This window comes from Sturnira hondurensis, unplaced genomic scaffold, assembly GCF_014824575.4.
Source record: "Sturnira hondurensis isolate 20B ecotype Veracruz unplaced genomic scaffold, ASM1482457v3 Scaffold0022910, whole genome shotgun sequence".
NCBI lineage: Eukaryota > Metazoa > Chordata > Mammalia > Chiroptera > Phyllostomidae > Sturnira > Sturnira hondurensis.
This window is the reverse complement of record NW_028095541.1, coordinates 2,173,585-2,196,501: the sequence shown is the minus strand read 5'-3', so window position 1 is coordinate 2,196,501 and position 22,917 is coordinate 2,173,585. Positions and strand designations below refer to the sequence as shown.

Here is a 22,917-nt window from a genome sequence, read left to right as displayed (position 1 = left end):
AATGTTGAGCTTTTTTTCATGTGTCTGTGGGCCCTCTGTAAGTCCTCTTTATGGTAGTAAAAGAGGACTTTTGTCTATTCACGTCTTTGCCCATTTTTTTAGTTGGGTTGTTTGTCTTTATGGTGTTGAGGTTTGTAAGTTCTTTATAAATTTTGTAGTTAGCTGCTTATCAGATGTATTGGTAAATATGTTCTCCCATTCTGTGGGTTGTCTTTTAATTTTGTTGATGATTTTCTCTGCTCTGATAAATTTTTTTTTGTTTGATGCAGTCTCATTTGTTTATTTATTTAACTTTTTTATTTCCTTTGCTTGTGGAGGTATAACTGACAAAATATTGCTATGAGTAATGTCTGAGATTTTGCTGCCTATGTTTTCTTCTAGAATTTTTATGCTTTCCTGGCTAATACTTAAGTCTTTGATCCATTTGAATTTGTTCTTTGGTATGATGTATAAAGGTGTTCTAGTTTCATTTTTCTGCATGCTATCTGCCCAATTTTCCCAACTCAATTTCTTGAATAGATTATCTTTAGCCCATTGTATGTGCTTGCTTCCTCTGTTGAATATTAATTGACCATAAAAGTATGGGCTTATTTCTGGGCTTTCTATTCTGTTCCATCAATCTATGTGGCTGTTCTTATGCCACTATCATGCTGTTTTGATTACTATGTAGTATAGTTTGATATTAGGTAACACGAATCCTCCAACTTTGTTCTTCTTTGTCAGGATTGCTGTTGCTATGTGGGGCCTTTAGTGGGTCCATTTAAATTTTTGTTTGTTTGTTTGTTTTTTTAATATATTTTATTGATTATACCATTACAGTTGTTCTATTCCCCCCTTCAATCCCCTCCACCCGCACACTCCCTCCCCCACCATTCTCCCCCGCTTAGTTTATAACCACGAGTCTCAAGTTCTTTAGATTCTATATTTCCCCCACTATTCTCGCCCTCCCCCTATCTATTTTCTACCTACCATCTATGCTATTTTCTGTGCCTTCTCCCCCCTTCTCCTCCTCCCACTCCCCTGTTTCTAACCCTCCATGTGTTCTTCATTTCTATGGTTCCACTCCTGATCTAGCTGTCCTCTTGGTTTGCTTTTGTTTTAGGTGTGGTTGTTAATAACTGTGTGTTTGCTGTCCTTTCACTGTTCATATTTTTCATCTTCTTTTTCTTATATAAGTCCCTTTAGCATTTCATATAATAAGGGCTTGGTGATGATGAACTCCTTGAACTTGACCTTATCTGAGAAGCACTTTATCTGTCCTTCCATTCTAAATGAAAGTTTTGCTGGATAGAGCAATCTCGGCTGTAGGTCTTTGGATTTCATGACTTGGAATACTTCTTTCCAGCCCCTTCTTGCCTGTAAGGTCTCTTTTGAGAAATCCGCTGACAGTCTGATGGGTACTCCTTTATAGATGACTGTCCCCTTATCTCTTGCTGCTTCTAGGATTCTCTCCTTCATTTTGGTCTTGGCTAATGTAATGATGATGTGCCTTGGTGTGTTCCTTCTTGGGTCCAACTTCTTTGGCACTCTCTGAGCTTCCTGGATTTCCTGGAAGTCTATGTCCTTTGCCAGACTGGGGAAGTTCTCCTTTATTATTTGTTCAAATATGTTTTCCACTCGTGGCTGTTTCTTTCTCCCTTCTGGTACCCCTATAATTCGGATGTTGGAACGTTTAAAGATGTCCTGGAGGTTCCTAAGCCTCGCCTCATTTTTTTGAATTCTCATTTCTTCATTTCTTTCTGGTGGGATGTTTTGTTCTTCCTTCTGGTCCATTCCATTGATTTGAGTCCCAGTTTCCTTTCCATCACTATTGGTTTCCTGTGCGTCTCCCTTCATTTCAATTAGTTTAGCCTTCATATGTTCCTCTATATTTGTGACTATGTTCCTCTAATTTGTGACTATAATCTACCAGTTCTGTGAGCATCCTGATAAATAGTGTCTTGAATTGTGCTTTTGAGAGGCTGGCAATTTCTCCGTTGCTTAGAGTTATTGGCTCTGGGACTTTGAGTTCTTCTTGCACCATCTTTTGGGCTGTTCGTGCCTGTTCCGTAGCAGGATCAGAGCCCTAAAGTGTTCACTAGAACAGGGCAACTAAGTCGCTGGGTTGTAACGTTGTATGTGGGGGCGGGGTCAAAGAGGGACAGTGGCTTCCCGTCTGCCCCCGGTGCCGCAGCCACCACCGTCACCAGGCCTACGTGTTTTGTTCCAGTGCACGCGAGTGTGCCACCGCTGTCAGCCCTCCACCACTGGGTTCGCCCCCTGGGGCCTGTGTGGTCCGTCTCACTGTGCGCGAATGTGCGCGAATGTGCGACCGAGGTCAATCTGCCCCACACCCCGGCTGGTTCCGGGCTGCCTGCGCGCCTAGGTCGGGGGGTCTGTCCTGCCCGACCCAGCTCCGCTGCTGGCTCCGCCTCTCTTACCGTCCCCGTTGAATGGTTCGTAGTTGTCGGACTTCCGTATAATTCCGTTTTCTGGTCTTTGGGTGTGTCCTAGTTCTCCAAACCTTTGTTGTATTCAAACTTGGTTGTGGGAGAAGGCACAGTGTTTCCACCTATGCCTCCATCTTGGCGGAAGTCCAAATGTAAGAACTTCTTAACTAGGAGCAAGGATCTCTACGCTGCTGCCTGGTAGAAAAAAGGTGCCAGGGCCCGATAAAACAAGGTGGAGGGCCAGACTCGACCTGTGGGCTTTGTGTTTGCCACCTGATGCTTAAGATATTTAGGTGTCCCTGTTTGGGTCCATAAATGCTTACTTCTGGGGTTATATCCTCTTGTTGGATTGTTTCCTTTATCATTATGTAGTGTCCTTCTTTCTCGCTTACTATATCATTGATTGTAGTGTCTATTTTATCAGATATAAGTACTGTTACCCAAATTTTCTTTCTTTTCATTTGCATGAAGTATCTTTTTCCAGTCCTTTGCTTTTAGTCTGTGGGTATCTCTTGATCTGAGATGGATCTCTTGAGGCAGCATATATGTGATTCCTGTTTTCTTCATTCAGCTCCCCTATTTCTTTTGGTTGTAATATTTAAGGCATTTACATTTAAGGTGATCATTGATAGATAAGTATAATGCCATTTTATTATTACACTATTTTCCTCTGTATTTTTTTTTCTTTCTCTTTTTCTTTTTCTCTTCTTAAAGGAAGCTCTTTAAAATTTTTGGCAGTACTGGTTTGGTCTTAACAAACTCCTTTAACTTTTTGTGGTCTGGGAAGCTCCTTATCTGTCCTTTGACTTTAAACGATAGCCTTGCTGGGTAAAGTAATCTTGGTTGTAGATCCTTGCTTTTCATCACCTTGAATATTTCATGCTACTCCTTTCTGGCCTGAAATGTTTCTATTAAGGAATCAGATGACTGTCTAATAGATGCTTTCTTGTAGGTAGCTACCTGCTTTATTTTGTGGCTTTTGGAATGTCTCCTAGTTTTTAAGCCTGGTCATTTTGAATGTGTCTCTGTGTAGGCCTCTTTGGGTGCAACTTGATTGGGATTTTCTGCTTCCTGGACTTGTGGGACTTTTTCCTTCACCAGACTAGGGGACTTTTCGGTCATTATTTTTTCAGATAGGTTCTTGATGCCTTGGTCATTCTCTTCTCCTTCTGGTATTCCCATGATGTGGATGTTGTTACACTTTTTGCATTACTCCAGTATGTACCACCCTTCCTCTGCTGGGGCCTTTGGTGGGTAGCCACAAACTTAAGGAAAAAAGGATGGTGGATCTGTCTCCAGCAGTTTGTGTCTCCCCAGTGGAGATAACCCTCATGATATAGCCTCTTTGATCTCTTGATCTGGATGCTCTAGGAATGTCCCCTGTGTGGATTATGTGGATTCTTCTTTTGTATTTGTATCCTGGTGAATTTTGGCCCATTCATTGGTGGGAACTTTCTTCCATCTGAATGACTAAGGGGCTCAACCCCTATTATGGCCACCTCTGCCTTGAAAGGACTTCTAAGTGTTGGTTCGATCCCTAGGCAGGGCACATACAAGAGGCAACCTATCAATTCTTCTCTCTTACACCGATGCCTACCTCTCTCTCATTCCAAATCAGTAGAATGTATCCTGTATATATTGTCTTCTTTCAGGTCTCATATCATCCTGATGGAGTGGGGGAAAGAAAGGAAGAGTCCAACAGCAAAACTATGACTCAAGACAGTGGTAGGCCTCCTCCAATGAGTCTCAGCCCCTGGGACATGCCACTGCACTCCTGCCAGCACCACCTCTCCTGCCTCTTTTTGCCCTTAGTGTGCCCAGCTCCCTGGCTGATCTGCAGCCTCCTCATTTAGACTCTGATTGGTTCCAGTGGTCAGGGTTGGGGAGGCAACAGCCTCATCCCAGGCAAATACTGCGGTCCATAGGCCCAGGATTGCCTCAAAGGCAGGGTGTGAGGCCTGGCCCCATGCAGAGGGCACAGAGGTATGGCTGGGTGCTGAGGCTGCTCCTGTGGCTTTGTCCCCTGGAGGATTTTGTAAATTTTGCAAAATGGTTCCCGCTTCAAACTTGTGCAGCCAGAAGTGCTGGGTTGGGTGGTGATGGTGGCGGTGGCTTCACCAAGGGAGCCCTGGCTGCCTGCCCCTGAGTGCCCTCACAGTTGGGCAGGCATTCGAACACTTGCATATATGCCCATACACCTGGCCTGTGCATACACTCACTCATACACACACAACTGAATTTTCGAGTTGGTTGCTCTGTAGTTAGGGCTACAAGACCAATTTGGGGTTGGGAGCAAGAGGAAGGAGTTTCCAGCTACTCTGTAGCCATCTTACAACCATCAAATAATGTTATAATTCTTATTTTCTTCATTTTTACATATTTTAATGTACTTAAGAGGAGAAGTATAGTCTGATAAATACATAGACTTTTACTACTTTTGATTGCTCTTCCTTCATTTCTAATATTCCAGGTTATCCTCCAGTACCATTTTCTTTTCATCTGAAGAATTCTCTTTAGTATTTCTTTTTGAGTAGGTTCACTTAGACAAATTCTTTTAGTCTTCCTTCATCAGAGACTGTCATTACTAAACCTCTGTTCCTGAAGAATATTTTCACTGGATATTTGTTTCTGGGTTGACAGATCTTTTCTTTCGGTATTTCAAAAAATGTTTCAATTCTTTCTGACCTCTGGTTTCTGTTAAGAAATCTACTGCCTTTGACTTCCAAGTTTCCCTACATGGAGTATATGTCTGTTTTTATCTAACTACTTTCAGGATTTAAAAAAAAATTTCAGTAGTTTAATTATAACTTGTTGAGGCATGGGTTTCTTTGTGTTTATCGTCTCTGAGGTTATCTGAGCTTCTTGAATTTGTAAGTTTAAAAAAGTCTTTAAAAAAAGACTTTTTACCAAATTTGGCAGGCTTTTCATTTAGTATTTCTTCATATATATATATGTATATGTGTGTGTATATATATATATATGTGTGTGTGTGTGTGTGTGTATATATATAAAACATATTTTGCTCAATACATTTTCTCCTGTGCTTCTGTATCTCTGATAACAAAAATGTAAAACTTTTTGGTTGTCGCCCTACATATTCCTGAGGCTCTGTCATTCTTTTCCCTGTTTTCCTTTTCATTTTAGTCATATTGGGCTTTTTTTGTGTGTTCACCACTACAGTGAAGATATTGAACCATTCCATCCATAGGAGTATATCTCTCATGTTCTTATTTTAGAGTCACACTGCATCCTTCACTGTAAATGCCTGGGAAAACATGCTCAGATCTTCATACTAGAGTTTTGCCTTTTATAAAATGTCAAGTAAATGAAATCACAGTGTAACTTTTTGAGACCAGCCTCTTTACTTAGCATAATGACTTTGAAATTCACCCATCTTTTCACTTCAAAGTAATATTCCATTGTATGGATACCAGTTTGTTCATTCATTTACTCATTGGAAAACATTTGGTTATTACCGGTTTTTGTGTTTCTTTTTTTTTCCCCCAATTTTTTTATTTAATTATTTTTCAAGTACAGTTTTCTGTCTATTACTCCCATCCCATCCCACCCCCCATCCTCCCCCCTCCCTCCCATTTCCACCCTTCTCAGTTGTTGTCCATGTATCCTTTATATAGGTTCCTCTAAATCCCTCCCTTATTTCCCCTGAAATTCCCTCCCCTCTCCCCTCTGGTCACTGTCAGCCTGTTCTCTATTTCAGTGTCTTTGGTTATATTTTGCTTGCTTGTTTGTTTTGTTGTTTAGCTTCCTGTTAGAGGTGAGATCATATGGTATTTGTCCTTCAACACCTGGCTTATTTCACTCAGCATAATGCTTTCCAGTTCCATCCATGTTGTTGCAAAAGGTAGGGGCTCCTTCTTTCTTTCTGCAGCATAAAATTCCATTGTGTATATATACCATAGTTTTTTGATCCATTCATTTACTGATGGGCACCTAGGTTGCTTCCAACTCTTGGCTATTGTAAATTGTGCTGCTATGAACATTGGGGTGGTTTTTGTGTTTCTGAACAGAGCTGCTATAAACATTCCTTAGAGGTTTTTTGTGTGCATCAGTTTTCTTCCTTTAGGGAAGATAACCAGAAGTAGGATTGCTGGGTGATATAGTAAGTATATGTTTAAATTTACAATAAACTGCAGACTTTACCAGAGCAACCATACCATTTCACAACCCCTTTTCACTAGCAATGTGTGAAAGTGACTGATAATATTTTAGTGAATTAACTTTTGATATTGACCTGGATGTAGATGTAATATTGCTCAGAACTTGTTTTTGAAATAAAAGTTTAGAATTTTTATTTTGAAGTTATGTTTTGCTTTATAATTAAGAAAGAGACATTTGGGGTTATTTTATGTTTCTGATTAGTTGACATTCAAATGTGTGACTGCTAGCATTTTGTAAAAGAAATTCATGACTTCTGTTTTGCATTAGTAACATTTGGACTGTGCTTGGGAAACATAAATAAATTACAATAATTCATTACATCTAGAGGTACACCTTTCTATAATGGGAAGTTGTATATACTGTAATCGAGTACACTTTATGGAGATGTGAATGAGACTCAGTCCACTTTTTTTAATGACTTACTTTTTAAAAAAAATTCTCACTTGAGGATGTGTTTATTGGTTTTGGAGAGAAAGGAAAGGTGGGACGAGGGGGAAGAGAGGGAAAAGGAAAGAGAGATAGAGGAAGGAGAGGAGGGTAGGGAGAGGAGAGAGAGGGGGGAGGGAGAGAAACATCATTGTGAGAGAGAAAAGTTGATCTGTTGCTTCCCACAAGTTCCCTGGGGATCACACCCGCAACCTTTTGGTGTACAAAACAATGCTTCAACCAACTGAGACCCCTGGCCAGGGATGACTTAGTCCAATTTTAAATATAGTTCTTTCTAAAAATTTATGTAACAACAGTCTTTCTCTTTCCTTCTCTCTGAGTTCCTGTAGTGTGTTTGTGTTTAAATTTTAGCTGTTGTACTTTAAAAATTTTTTTCTCTGCTCATTCTACTACCACATTATCAAGTGCTTAATGTTGGCTGTCTTGTTTGATAGAGATTAAAATATCATGTCATTTTCACCTGTAAACTCCAATAAAGGAACTGCTGATCATTATAGGCCTATATTCTTTGGAAAGTACTGTAATTTGTTCATTCAGACATTTAAAAGGTGTATGTAATAGGTAGTGGAGTATGTTTTAACACATAATCTCAAGTGTTCCCTGTAAAATATATGCTTATGTAGATGTGTGTTCACTTTTATTTTCCTTGTTGTTTTCTTACTGTCTCTTTTGGTCTTTTGTTACTCTGTTTCCATTTCCTGCTTTCTTTTGAATTAAATATTTGTTAGTATTTCATGTTAATTTGTTGGCTGACATTTTGGCCATATCTTTCCTTTGGAAAAGGAAAGAGAGATAGAGGAAGGAGAGGAGGGGAGGGAGAGGAGAGAGAGGGGAGAGGGAGAGAAACATCATTGTGAGAGAGAAATGATGTATTGTATTTCTTTTTAATTGGCTGCAAGAAGGATTGCAACAAACATAACTTAATTGTTAACAGTGTACTTGGATTTAACACTTCACCACTGCAAGTACAGTCTTGAAGGCTTATCACTATAGATCCCTTTCTCTCCCTGCTTCATGTTACAGTTTTCAGAGGAATTACATTGGTGTATATGCAGTGAACATCAAATCAGAGAGTTGCACTTGTTAACTTTGGAATGTCATATATAAGTAAACAAACTTAAGAGGACTAATAATTTGTTATATTTATCCAGATTTTTACAATCTCTGTAGCTGTTCCTTATGAAACTTGTTTAATAACATTGCATATATCATGACTGTGTCCTCCTAAATACACTGGTGTGCATTTTAGAGAATAGAGATATTTCCTTACATGTGGTTAGTCCAGAAAAAGTCTAGCCATCGTTAGTATAATAAGAATGGTTTGCACAACATCCATGTAACCTGGCAGTCAAGGAGAGTGGACTTAAATGCACATGCACGAACAATAATGACTTCATTGTATTAATCAGTGGGGGTGGTAGACACTGTTGAGTGAGTATGTGTACTGTGTGGCCATTGTATTCAAAATGACTGAACTAGTAGAGCAATCAATCTGCATCAGATTTTGCACTAAGCTTGATTCAGAAGGCCACAGCTATGGGCAGCTAACTGTTGATTGGCAGTTCATCAACAACAATGCACCCGCTCTTGCATCACGTCTCGTGCAGAGTTTCTTGGTGAAACATCAAATCACCCAGGTGACTCAGCCCCCACTACAACCCAGATTTGGTGCCCTGTGACTTCAGAGTGTTCCCCAAACTGAAATTACCTTTGAAATGAAAGAGATTTTAGATTATCAGTGAGATTCATGAAGATACAACGGGGTAGCTGATGGTGATTGGGAGAACTGTGAGGTTCCACCTTGGAACCTCTTTTGTAATATATTTTATTGCTTACTTTGAAGGGGACTGAGGTGTCATTGTCCTATATATAGTGTTTCTTGTACCTTGTATCTTCTTTAATAAATATCTCTATTTTTCATATTATGTGGCTGGGTACTATCTGGACAAACCTTGTATTCTGATAGAGCAATGATTCACTTTATAAATTGACATTGATGTAATACTTTTATCCAATTTGCCATCTAGGGGGGATAGGAGGTGGGATAATGAGACTAAATACTAATGAGAAAAAATATAATAAAAGTAAATTAATTAATTACAAAATAATTTGCTATCTATACTCCAATTTTGTTTGTTTATCTAATAATTTTCTTTATTGTCTATACTTGGCATGTTTCATAGATTTCTTTATTCTGGAACAATTCCAGAGCCTCTATTGCCTTTTATGATATTTTTCTCTTTAAAAAAATATAGTTCTTCCACCTTCCCCCTTCAATAAAATGTTCCTTATTTTGTCTTTGATCTTTTTAAATGATCAATTGCTATTGATGTATTTTCAAATACAATAAAATACCATGTAGATGATGTTTTGTTTTTCTCAGGTATTTGACCCACGTAGGTGATCTTAATTTTGTTCATTCAATCAGTGTTGCCTGATTCTCTTCTGTATCATCTCTGTTATTGCTTTTCTCTACCCTTGCAGTTGATAGGCAGTCTGTGGGGAGACACTCTATTACCATACAGAAACTATTCTTCATTAAAAGATTTGCTAGATTTAGCATCTCCTGATGATTCTTGTTTGATCCACTGTTTACTATGATGGTTGCAAAGTGATAATTTTGCAACTCGAGCATTTCCTCTACTTTTTTCAGTAGGCATGGGGCCTTGTGGTTAATACATTTCCCTCCTCCCTTATGTATACATACACATCTCCTTATGTGTGTGTATGTGTACATAAGTATTTTTTAAAGGCATGGTTCATTTGTTTTTCTTTTTTCTTTTTCTCTTTTGTAATATATTTTATTGATTATGCTATTACAGTTGTCCCATTTCCCCCCTTCACTCCCCTCCACCCTGCATACCCGCTCCCGCCCATATTCCCCCCTTTAGTTCATGTCCATGGGTCATACATATAAGTTCTTTGGCTTCTAGCTTTCCTATACTATTCTTACCATCCGCCTATTTTCTAGCTACTATTTATGTTACTTATTCACCGTACATTTTCCCTTTATCTCCTCTTTCCACTTCCCTGCTGATAACCCTCCATGTGATCTCCATTTCTGTGGTTCTGTTCCTGTTCTAGTTGTTTGCTTAGTTTGCTTTTGTTTTGGTTTTAGATGTGGTTGTTAATAACTGAGTTTGCTGTCATTTTACTATACATGTTTTTTATCTTCTTTTTCTTAGATAAGTCCTTTTCACATTTCATATAATAAGGGGTTGGTGATGATGAACTTCTTTAACCTGACCTTATCTGAGAAACACTTTATCTGCCCTTCCATTCTAAATAAAAGCTTTGCTGGATAGAGCAATCTTGGATGTAGGTCCTTGCCTTTCGTGACTTGGAATACTTCTTTCCAGCCCCTTCTTGCCTGTAAGGTCTCTTTTGAGGAATCAGCTGACAGTCTGATGGGAACTCCTTTGTAGGTGACTGTCCCCTTTTCTCTTGCTGCTTCTAAGATTCTGTCCTTCATTTTAATCTTGGGTAATGTAATTATGATGTGTGTTGGTGTGTTCCTCCTGGGGTTCAACTTCTTTGGGACTCTCTGAGCTTCCTGGAAATGTATTTCCTTTGCCGGATTGGGGAATTTCTTCTTCATTATTTGTTCAAGTAAGTTTTCAATTTGTTCCTCTCCCTCCTTCTGGTACCCCTATGATTCAGACATTGTAATGTTTAAAGATGTCCTGGAGGTTTTTAAGCCTCTCCTCATTTTTTAAAATTCTTGTTTCTTCATTCTTTTTTATTGGACGTTTCTTCCTTCTGGTCCACACCATTGATTTGAGTCCTTCACATTTGAGTCCTTGCAGTTTCCTTCACATCACTATTGGTTTCTTGTACATTTTCCTGTATTTCACTTAGCATAGACTTCATTTTTTCATCTAATTGGTGACCATATTCAACCAATTCTGTGAGCATCCTGCTTGCCAGTGTTTTGAACTGTGCATCTGATAGTTATGTTTGGTTTTTTTTAGCTTTGATCTATTCTTTCACTTGGGCCATATTTTTTTGTCTCAGTGCTCCTGTTATGATGTATGGGGCGGAGCCTTAGGTGTTTACCAGTATGGGCTAACCCACTTTGCTGTGTTGTGATGCTGTATGTGGGGCAAGGGTCAGGGAGTGAGCAATGGCACTTGCTCCACTCTCTGCCGGCTTTTAGTCACTTTCTCCACTACCCACAAGTAAAGTGGGCTTTTCTGGTGCTGATTCCCAAGTGGGTGGGTTTGTGTACATTCTAGGACCCTGTGGGTCTCTCCAATGAACTCTCCTATGAGGCTGGGATTTTCCCCCTCTGCTGCCTCAACCCCCCAGTGGTGTTTTCAATCAGTGCTGCCTCAATCCCCCAGTGGTGTTTTCAATCAGTGGTTTGAGACTTTATTTCTCAGTGGTGGAGCCCTTGGTTGCACAGTCTATTTCGCTGCCCAGTTGTTCCTCCCCATTTATCTGCACGCAGATGTGGGACTGCCCACTCCACCAGCTGCCTCCTTGCCATTTCCTATAGCTGCTGCCTTACCCACCAGTTGCAGCCTTGCCCGCTCCACTCCACAGTTTGCCTCCTCTCTGGGTCCACTGGGTCCAGCCACCACCTTGCTGCAAGTCCTCTCCTCCCAGCTGCTTGTCTTCACCCCTTCTGCCTGTCTGGATGAATGTGTCTTTAACTCCTTAGTTGTCAGACTTCCATACAGTTCAATTTTCTATCAGTTCTGGTTGTTTTTTGTTTTTAAACTGTTGTTGTCCTTCTTTAGGTTGTGCAAGGAGGTACAGTGTGTCTACCTACATCTCCATCTTGGCTGGAAGTCTGTTTTTATTTTTTCAGTGATTTATAATTCCTTACTCTTCTTATTTATTTGGTTATCAAATTATCTTATACTTGATCAGTGGAAATTTTTTCTCCTAAATTTATGTGATATTTTCTCATCATATTTTTTATCACATCCTTATATTCATCCTTATTTCTCCTAAATCTATGTGATATTTTCTCATCATATTTTTATCACATCCTTAAATAAGAAATTTCCAGGCTCAAACTATACCTCTCTGACCCCCCAAAAGAAATAAAGGCATATTATATACTTATATATTAATCTCTAATAATGTAATGATGAACAATATACAAAGTTACTGACTTCATAAAGCTAATACACTAGTGAATGAGCAAAACTAGTAATGCATGGTAAATGATGAGCTAAGTGTTCTGGAAGTATAAATGCATGCTTACTACATGGCAAGCATTGTTGTATGAGCTTAATATGTAGCAGTGAACAAAACAAACCATCTCTGTCCTCATAAACTTATTTTCCATTTACACTTTCTATTCCCTGTACTTTTCTCTTCATTCTTACTCCTCCCTCTCCCCACTGATAACCCTCCACATGATCTCCATTTCTGTGAATCTGTTCCTGTTCTAGTTGTTTGCTTTTGTTTTGGGTTTTTTTTTTTTTAGATTCAGTTGTTGGTAGTTGTGAGTTTGTTGTTTTTTTATTGTTCATATTTTTATCTTCTTTTTTTTTTGGAAAAGTCCCTTTAACATTTCATATAATAAGGGCTTGGTGATGATGAACTCCTTTAACTTGACTTTATCTGGGAAGCACTTATCTGCCCATCCATTCTGAATAATAGCTTTGCCGGGTAGAGTAATGTTGGATGTAGGTCCTTGCATTTTATGACTTTGAATACTTCTTTCTAGCCCCTTCTTGCCTGAAAGGTTTCTCTTGAGAAATCAGCTGATAATCTTATGCATATTCCCTTGTAGGTAAATGTCTCCTTTTCTCTTGCTGCATTTAAGATTCTTTCCTTATCTTGAATCTTGGGTAATGTGATTATGATGTGCCTTGGTGTGTGATTCCTTGGATCCAACTATTTTGGAACTCTGTAAGCTTCCTGGACTTCTGGAAGTCTATTTCCTTTGCCAGATTGGGGAAGGCAGTCATTATGTTTTCAACTAAGTTTTCCATTTCTTGTTCTTCCTCTTTTCCTTCTGGCACCCCTGTTATTCGGATGTTGAAATGTTTAAAGTTCTCCCAGAGTTTCCTAAGTTTCTCCTCATTTTTTTTGAAATCTTGTTTCTTCATTCTGTTCTGGTTGAATGTTTATAGCTTCCTTTTGGTCCTAACTCTTGATTTGAGTCCCGGTTTCCTTTCCATCTCTTCTGATTGCCTGTACATTTTCCTTTATTTCACTTTTCATAGCCTTCATTTTTTCCTCTATTTTGTCACCATTCTCAACCAATTGTGTGAGCATCCTCATTACCCGTGCTTTGAACTCTGCATCTGATTTGTTGACTATCTCTTCATTGCTTAATTGTATTTTTTCAGGAGCTTTGATCTGTTCTTTCATTTGGCTCATATTTTTTTGTCTTACCTGTCTGTTACGTAGTAAGGGGAAGAACTGTAGGTGTTCATTAGGGCAGGCCAATCCACTTGGCTGTGTTGTGGTGCTGTATGTGGGAGAGGGGTTTGAGGGGTGACAATGCCACTTGCTCAGTTCTCTGCCAGCTTTTAGTCCCTTCCTCCACTACCCACAAGCAAACTGGGCCCTTCTCATACTGGTTCCCTCGGTGGGTGGGTTAGTGTATGTTGTAGGACCGTGTGGGTCTCTCCAACAAACTCTCCTGTGAGGCTGGGAGTTTCTATTGCTGTGCACAGATTTTTTCAGTCAGAGTGTTTGAGGCTTTATTTCCCTGTACTGGAACCCTGGATTGAGTGGTCTGTCTTGCTCCCCAGTTATTCCTACTACTGATTTATCTACACTCAAATGTAGGGTTGCCTGCTGTACTAGACTTCCACCTTGCCTGCCCAGGTCCTGCAGCCACTGCCTTGCCGTGAGTCCTCTCCGCCCGGCTGCCCATCTCTACCCCTCCTGCTGTTGTAGATGAATGTTTTTTCTTTAACTCCTTGGTTGTCTGACTTCCAGACAGTTAGATTTTCTGGCAGTACTGGTTATGTTTTGTCTTTAAATTTGTTTTTGTCCTTCTTTTGGTTGTGCAAGGAGGCACAATGGTCTGCCTACACCACCATCTTTGCTGGAAGTCTATTGACCATTATTTCTTGAGGTAAACTTTTAGCTCTTTGCTCTCAGCTCTTTTTCTGTGAACATCATGATCGTTTGGTATACTTGCTGGTATCTCACACGTTTTTTAGGGTCAACTTTTTTCTCATTTTCTTTTCTCTCTGCTACTTAAATTGGATAATTTTCCTTTATCTGTCATAATTTTTTTTGTTGATTGTTCAGCCTGTTCAAATCTGTTCAACCCTTTTAGTGAATTTTTAATTTTTGTTATTGTACTTTTTGGTTTTAAAATTTCTTTTTATTTCCTTTGTATAATTTGTTACATTGATATTCCCTGTTTATTGCACATATTGTTCTCCTGGTTTCCTTAAGTTTTCTCTATATATTTAGGATCTATTGATTTAACATCTTTGTCTGGTAATTCTACTCTCTGCATTTCCTTGAGGACAGTTCCTGTTAATTTCTTTCTATCTTTCATGATTAGTTTTTTTTGGTGGTGTTTATTGTTGAATACAGGGCATTTTGAATTCATTGTACAAAAAGGGAATAAAAGAAAATATATAATATCTCCAGGCTTTTTTTATTTTGACTTTGTGTTGAGGTACTACTTCAACACTTAGCAGGGCCTTTCACAACTTTGTCTTAGCCTTCACTCTCTGCTAGCTTTAGCCTAAAGGTCAGCCAGGGGTGAAAGCTATTGTCTTCTCAGGTCTTTTCTGAGGATGAATCCTGCTCCCAACATTCAGGTGGTTTTCTACTTTCTTGGTATATAGAGGCTCTTTTCCAAATACTTATTCTCTAAAGATTCTCATTCTGCACTCTTTTCTTCCTTGGTTTTTGGCATGTCTGTTGTTTGTATTAAGTATTATTTTGCCTCAGGCAACAGTTGGTTGTTCTTTTGACTTTCAAGGTCTTTAAAAAGTGTCCTTTGCATAGTTAGGTTTTTACTCCAAGGAAGTAGTAAGTTAGGTAAAAAATAGTCATTCTCCTTTCATTAGTCCTCGAGGATCCCACAGAGAGATCAACACAAGTACAATTCAATTGGGAACAAGATCCACTTTGCTGTGGTTAAGAAAATGTTCCCTCACTAAGAAAATGGGATGCCATCTTCCATACTGTCCCTTTGTGCTGGTGTAGGGTGTGGTTAGTATAAACTAAAGCATTGCAAAACTTTCCTTCCTTGCTTGGGGGCCCTTCTCCTGGTTAAATGTTTTACTATCTTCTCACATTCTGTTGTGAGTATGACAATGGTTTTTAGTGTTTATGAGCAGGCATGGCCCCAGTAGTCTGTATTTTGCCATTTTTGCAGTTGTCCTTGTCAACACACTTTTACTCAAAAGCACATCCTGGCTCACTTTTATGTGCTATAGTGTAAAAGTGCTATGTTGATTTACCTCTCCTGGACACTGCCCTGCGGCCAATCTGAATTCTGAGTGGCATTCTGTACCATAGTTCACTTCTTAGTATTTTTTGCTTTATTTTTCTGGTCAAATATTTTTTGTGGCGCATTTGGGTGATGATCTCAGGACTTCATATACAAATATAAAGGATGTCTTTCTCTGGGTTTCTTCTCTCTAATTCTCTGCACTCTCTAAGTCTATGTGGTTAGGATCCCATAGTGTGCTTGATACAGGGTGCAGCCAAGGGGGGGGGGGCAAAAAAAGATTTGGAATGGTGTCCAGAACTCAGTGTATAGGAATATTGGAGGAAATATTATTAAGGTGTCCTCAATGCCGCCCCCCCCCCCCGCCCTCCGCAGGTGTCCGTTGGGGGAAGGGACGAATGGAGCAGGGCCATTGAGAGTTGTTTTGCATAGCAACAGTTTTGCAGCTAACCTCTGGAATGGTCATTTAACATATCTATAACCTTTAACTGGTTCCATAGATCTGTTAAATAGCTGTGGCCAAGGTTTGGGCCAGGGAGAAGTGAGTGGCTGCTACCCAGGATGTAACTGAGGGCTGATCCTCTGAGAGTGCCTGCGAGAGAGGGCATGTGGCTTTAGCAGAGTGAGGACCCCCTCTTGGCCAGGTGAGGGGGAGAGCCACGCTGTTTTGGAAAGATGTAGACCCCTGTAGCCATTAGGAGAGAGAGCCATGCAGTTTCAGCAGAGTGCAGACCCCATCTTGGCCAGGTGAAAGGGAAGACCACGCAGCTTTGCCAGAATGGAGATCCCTGTGGCCAGGTGAGGAAGAAAGACTCGCTTTTGGTGGAGTGCGGCTTTGGTAGAAGAGGCCCATGCAGCTTTGGGGTGTTCCTTTTGGCTGAATGGCCTGGAAAGAAGGAGAGACTTTGACTGGAACTTGGTACAAAGAACTCTTGCCAGTGGAAGGTGCCGCATGACTTTGTATTAGTTGGAGATCCTGCCTTGACAGGCGATGCAGCTCACAGTGCCAGCAACCTGAAAAATGGACACGTGCTCTTTTCCTGATTTACGGTACCCGGAGTTGGGACCGTGGGAGAAGGGAGCGCTGTGTGTGTGTTGGGGGGGGTGTATACCCTTAAAGACTTAAATATTTTAAGGAAGGCATTAGGCCTGAATAGCATTAAATAAACATTTTGTTTCCTTTTCACAAATCTCTGGCATTGAGAGATGTCTTTCCAATTGGCGGCGGACAGAAGAGCCCAATAGATATTAGTATATCGTCCTTGGGAGGGGCCTCTGTTTTCTGAAGCAGTTTTTGGCATCCCTGGGTGGGCCAAGTATTGCGCCCCCCTCGGACCCTTGTTCGGTAACATGCTAACATTATGAAACATTGATGAAGCATCCTACTGTATTTGCAGGAGCATTTTGTTAATTTTGCTTGGTGTCAAGGCTAGGGCTAACTCACAAAGCTCTTCCCACAGTCTCCCCAGCAACAGTATGCTACCAGGAAGTCAGGACACTGGCATTTTTTTCCTGAATTGGCTTAATGCCAGTCTTACCAGTTTCCCAGCTGGGGGAAAGAGGGCCCCTCTTTGTCATTGGAGTTCTATTCTACACTGACCCCTCTTTTCCTCTTTTTTTCTTTTAACTACATCAAAATTTTAGTACTTAATTTTTGAAAACGTTTGCTATTAAGCAATAATTCAGAAAAGAAACTTATAAACATTACATTTAGAGGATTAAATCAATTGATTTTTAACATTGAGGTTTTTTTTAATTGGATAGAGTTGACATATAACATTGTATGTTAGTTTCAGGTTTGCATCATAATGATTCAGTATTTGTATATATTGCAAAATGATCACCAAAATTAGTATAGTTAACATTCATCAGCACACATAGTTTCAGTTTCTCTTCTGATGAGAACTTTTAACATACACTACCAACTTTCAAACATGGAATAGGTATTAACTACAGGTACTATTCTGTTCATTATATCTCCATGACTTATTTTATAACTGGATATTTGTATCTTTTGACCACCTGTACCCATTCCCTCCATTTCCTACCCTACCCCTGCCTCTTGGCAATCACAAATCACTACTGTTTGTATGTGTATGTGTTTTAAGATTTCACATATAAGTGTGATTATATGGTATTTGTCTTTCTCTGTCTGACTTATTTCATGATGCCCTAGTATTCATTCATTTTGTTGCAAATGGCAGGATATCCTTCTTTTTCATGGTTGAATAATATTCTATTGTGCATGTGTTTGCATGCCTGCCACATTTTTGTTACCCATTCACTCATTAATAGACACCTATGTTGTTCCCATGTCTTTGCTGTAGTAAATAATGCTGCAGTGAGTATGGGGGTATGTATAACTTTTCAAGTGAGTTTTTTTGTTTCTTTCAGATAAATACCCAGAAGTGGAATTGGTGGATCATATTATCGTTGCAGTTGTAATTTTTCAAGAAAATGTCATACAGTTTTCATATAACTCTACCAATTTACAGTCATAGCAGTGCACAATGTTTCCCTTTTCTCTACATTCTCATTGACACTTGTTATTTCTTATCTCTGATAATAGCCATTCTGACAGGTGTGAGGTAATAATTTCTTTGAGGTTTTGGCTTGCATTTCCATGATGGTTAGTGGTGTTGAGCACCTTTTTATGTACCTATTGTCTATCTGTATGTCTTCTTTGGAAAAATGGTTATTTAGGTCCTCTGCCCATTTTTTGAGTAAATTGTTTTGGGTGTTTTTTTTGCTATTGTATGAGTTTTTTATATATTTTGGATATTAACCCTGTCAGATACATGCTTTGCAGATATTTTCTTCCCTTTGATGGGTTGCCTTTTTGTTCTGTTGATGGTTTTGTTTGCTCTGCAGAAATTTTTTAGTATGATGTAGTCCCTTGTTTATTTTGCTTTTGTTGCTTTGACTTTTGGTGTCAAATCAAATCAATCATTATCAAGACTGATGTCCTGTCTCTTCTCATCTTACCTGACCTCTGTTGGCTAGAAAGTAGCAATGGGTCCCTGGGCTTTCTATGTTACTTTTTAATTNAACCCTGTCAGATACATGCTTTGCAGATATTTTCTTCCCTTCGATGGGTTGCCTTTTTGTTCTGTTGATGGTTTTGTTTGCTCTGCAGAAATTTTTTAGTATGATGTAGCCCCTTGTTTATTTTGCTTTTGTTGCTTTGACTTTTGGTGTCAAATCAAATCAATCATTATCAAGACTGATGTCCTGTCTCTTCTCATCTTACCTGACCTCTGTTGGCTAGAAAGTAGCAATGTGTCCCTGGGCTTTCTATGTTACTTTTTAATTCTACCCTATAGTCCTTCTGGGTTGCAGTCTCCTCTTGTGTTTATTTGGTATACACAGGAGGTGAAAATAAACCCAAGGAACTGAACACTCAATCATTCCTTAATTTTTGAAGTTGTACCCATTCTGCCTTCTTCTCTTCATGTTTTAGAGTTTTTCAATATTTGCTTTACTTATTATGTCAACGGTTCTAAATTGTAATTAATGGGAGTCTTTGGGGGGAATGTACTTTTAAATCCATCAAGCCTAGAATGGGAATTTTATTCCCATATTTACTGAACAAATGATTAAATGAATACACATATCTTGCCTAAAAGTTGCTTGTGTTTGTGGGTGTCAACATAACAATTGGAATGGTATTAAGAAAATTAAATTCCTGTGGAAGCTCATAGACATAGGAATAAAATTATTTTAGTGATTTCTGGAATAGGATATGTGGTGTGGTCATTGTTCATTCAATACTTTTCTGACAACAACTGGGTGTCCTTTAATTTGATTCACTCCTCTCACTGCCCAGATTTAGCATAGACCCAGAGGGTAAGGGCAGAATCATTCACAAGACTGCTCTATGGCATATGTCACCTGCATGTCTGACCTACTTGGCAATTATATGGGTGTTCACACAGTCCCCTCAAATTTTATAATTTGCTAAAACTCAAGAGAACTCACTGAAGATGCTATGCTAAAAATTGTAGTTTTGTTATAAAAGTTACAATGTAGAAATAGCCACACGGAAGCAATGAATAGACTGTGGTCTGGGACATGGTGAGGGTAGGGTCTTGAAGAGGAACGTAGAGCTTTTGCCCTTTTTTGCAAAATCCATGTACATTAGCCTCCTAGCACATCAATGTGTTCACTAACCAGGAAGCTACACTAAGCTTTGTTGTCCAGATTTTTTGTTGTTGTTTCCTTACATGGCTATCAGTGATTAAATAATTTTCTGTGCGATTGAGTTTTTCCTACCCCTCCCTGTTCTTGGAGGTCTGGTTGGGTCAAAGTACCAATCTCCTTAATCAAGTGGTTGGTCTTTCTGGTGACTTGTCACTATTCCCAGACTATCTAGGGATCACCTTGAGTCACTATTAAGATAACAAAGGCGCTCTGGGACTCAGGATTTTTAAGGGTTTTTGAGACTTCGTGCCAACAACTGGGGATAAAGACAAGCTATATATTCTTTTTCTAAGTTATTTTGTTTCTTTTTCAAGAGGGGAGAGGAGGGAGAAAGAGAAGAAGAGAAACATCAATGTGTGGTTGCCTCTCGTGTGTCCCCTGCTGGCAACTGGCCTGCAACCCAGGCATGTGCCCTGACTGGGAATCGAACCGCAATCCTTTGGTTCGAGGACCCGCACTCAATCCACTGAGCTACACAAGCCAGGGAAAGATACATATTCTTCACCACAGTTATCAAACAAAATTTCAAGCACAATATGGTGCCTTGAAAGATGGGTAGGATTTAAATATTTGGAGGTGGGGACAAGGGCATTCCAGTCTGAGAACGTAGTGTTAGCAAACACATACTCAAAAGTGCAGAGTTTTTAGTAGGTAGAAATATATCAAATATTTTTTTAGCTTTAGTGAAGGATATATAGCAAACAGTAAAGCCAGGTTGGACCTCTCATTTAGTAGTATTTATTAATCATAGAAATTTTTTATTCCTACAGAGTAGAAGAAAGAAGAGATCTGTTTATGTTTTTTCGAAGCCTACACTTTTTTGTGGAGTGGTGTGAATATCGTAAGCGCACATTTAAACATTTCAAGGTAATGTCTAAAGTCTTTAAATTTAAACATATATGGATCTGGCTGGGTAGCTCAGTTGGTTGTAGTGTCATCCAGATGCACCAGGGTTGCCAGTTTAGTCCCCACAAGGGCACATGTGGGAATCAACCAGTGAATGCATAACTAAATGGAACAAGAAGTTGATGTTTTTTCTCTCCCTCCCTCCCTCCATCTTTCTCTCTCGCGCGTCCTCTTTCCCTTCTCTCTCCCTAAAATGAAAAAATAAAAATTTTTTAAAGTATATGAAAAAGTGAAGCTCATGTTAATTTAGGGATTTAATATTGCATTCTTTCCCTGAAATTTTTAAACAAAAAAGGTTTTAATTGGCTTTTGGAATTTGCGATTATTTGGAATAAATAAAGGAAGAATGCTCCTGTACAAATCAGTGAATCTTATATGATGGAATATCTTGAAAGAAGTATAGTTATATTCTTATTTATTTTATAATGTACATTTTGGAAAATTAATCTGTCAAGCACACTGAAAGTAAAATGACAAATACTAATAAAGAACATAATAGCAGGCTTATCACATAGTAGTATAATCGTTATGTTTTGAGCTAGATCAGTATTTTGAGCTTCTTAACTATCAAATTTAAGTTTAAATACTGAAGCCTGCCCTGGCTGGTGTAGCTCAGTGGATTGAGCACAGGCCTGTGAACCACATGATTGTGGTTCGATTCCCAGTCAGGGCACATGCCTGGGTTGCAGGCCAGTTCCCAGCAGGGGACTCATGAGAGGCAACCATACATTGATATTTCTCTCCTTCTCTCCTTCCCTTCCCCTCTAAAGATAAATAAATAAAATCTTTTAGAAAAATAAATACTAAAGCCTGATTCTTGTCAAGCAATGCCTGGTAAGTCAGATACCAATACTTCCAAAGACTCGTTTTTATTCCTTTTGTTTGTTTTCTGTCGCAGACTCTGTCCAGCAGAGTCCGCCTGTTGTGGTTGATGATGAGAATCAATGCACAGGTGACAACAATTCTGTGTGGAAAAAGGGAACAGGCACGGCTGCTCTCTCAAGGGGAGAGTGCCTATGGTGCCTCAGCCACTCCCTCAAGAGGGGAGCGCCCGGACCCTTGCCTAGACAGGCTTTTATTGTTTTCCTGGGGTCTTACATCACAGAAAGATTTATTATCTATCACATAGAACATTATTGTCTACATTCTAGGTACAATCAAGGAAATAAAAATAACATGCAAAGGGGAATGACAGTGAGCTCATTAGCTCTGTCCTTGGGAGAACTCATACAGGCTTTGGAAATTACCTTGAGGATAGACAATACACATTTGTTGTTTTAGACCAGGGAGATGGAGTTTTAGCAAGAGCAAGCCATAACAATCTGTATGCATTTTCTAGGCCGGATTCCCATGGGAACACTCGGTTTGAAGGTCTGGCTCCTGCCCACCACTTCGCTTCTGTAGGTTTTCCATACAGAGCCGAGTCACATTTGCCAGGCCAAGACAAACCAGTCTGCTACAGTTTTCTGGCATAACTAGTTGGATAGTGTCAAATTATTCACAGCAGTGATGCACAGAAAGACTAGTTCTGAAAGAATCAACATAAATAACATCCTCAAGGTTCAGGTTTGCCTAACTTGAGTCATGACTCTTGTTTTTTTAACTGGTATTAACTCTCCTTTATTTTGGATTCTATTATTACTGTTATTATTTGCATTCAGTTTGGTTGAGCTAATAAAATCTGTCAGGCATAAGGTTTTCTTTAGAATGAAACATGTCAGTTACCTGTCCTATACCTATATTGCAATCCCTTGAGTAGTTCTCACGGTTATGTTGTTTACTTGCAGATGCTCTTGGTACCAGAACAATTAAATAGCTCTTCTTCAGAAATGGCTGAGGAATATGCTGGCAGTTACAGTTATGAATCACCTGATATGGTTGTTTACTTAGACATTGAATGGGTTGTGGGAAATGTGAGGACTATCCCATTCCAAAGCCAGTTGGCCCCCAGGTGCTTTCAAGGCAGCTGTGGAAATATAATTTGTGTGTTTTTCCTGTAGAGTGTAGAGCATGTCTATGAGCTGGTCTTTGCTGGTGACAAGATTACTGGAATGGAAAGAAACAGTCACATTGTTATGCAACTATTATCAATATATAGCTCTAGAAGTTTTTCATCATTCCAAACTGAAATTCTCTTTCTATTAAATAGTAACATGCTGTTTCCTACTCCCCTCAACTTGTAGGAACCATTCTATCTTCTGTTTCTGTGAATTAGAGTACTATAGGTACTTCATTTAAGCAGATCATAAAATTTATCCCTTTTGGCCTGGCTTATTTCACATAGCATAATGTCCTCAAGGTTCATCTATGTTGTAGCATGTGTCATGATTTTATTCCTTTATAAGGCTGAATAATATTCCATTTTAA

General features: G+C 39.3%; 1 protein-coding gene across 2 annotated transcripts in view; it reads left to right on the top strand.

Annotated features, from left to right (window-relative positions):
• CENPP (centromere protein P) overlaps positions 1–22,917 on the top strand; it is a 286,410-nt gene that overhangs the window by 41,059 nt on the left and 222,434 nt on the right. For both annotated transcript variants that reach the window (XR_005065114.1, XM_037037156.1), the window contains exon 5: positions 20,415–20,511. Coding sequence is in view for 1 of the 2 variants with exons in the window: in XM_037037156.1 (XP_036893051.1) it covers positions 20,415–20,511 (97 nt within the window). In the remaining variant the exon portion in view is untranslated. The remainder of the gene's footprint in view (positions 1–20,414; positions 20,512–22,917) is intronic.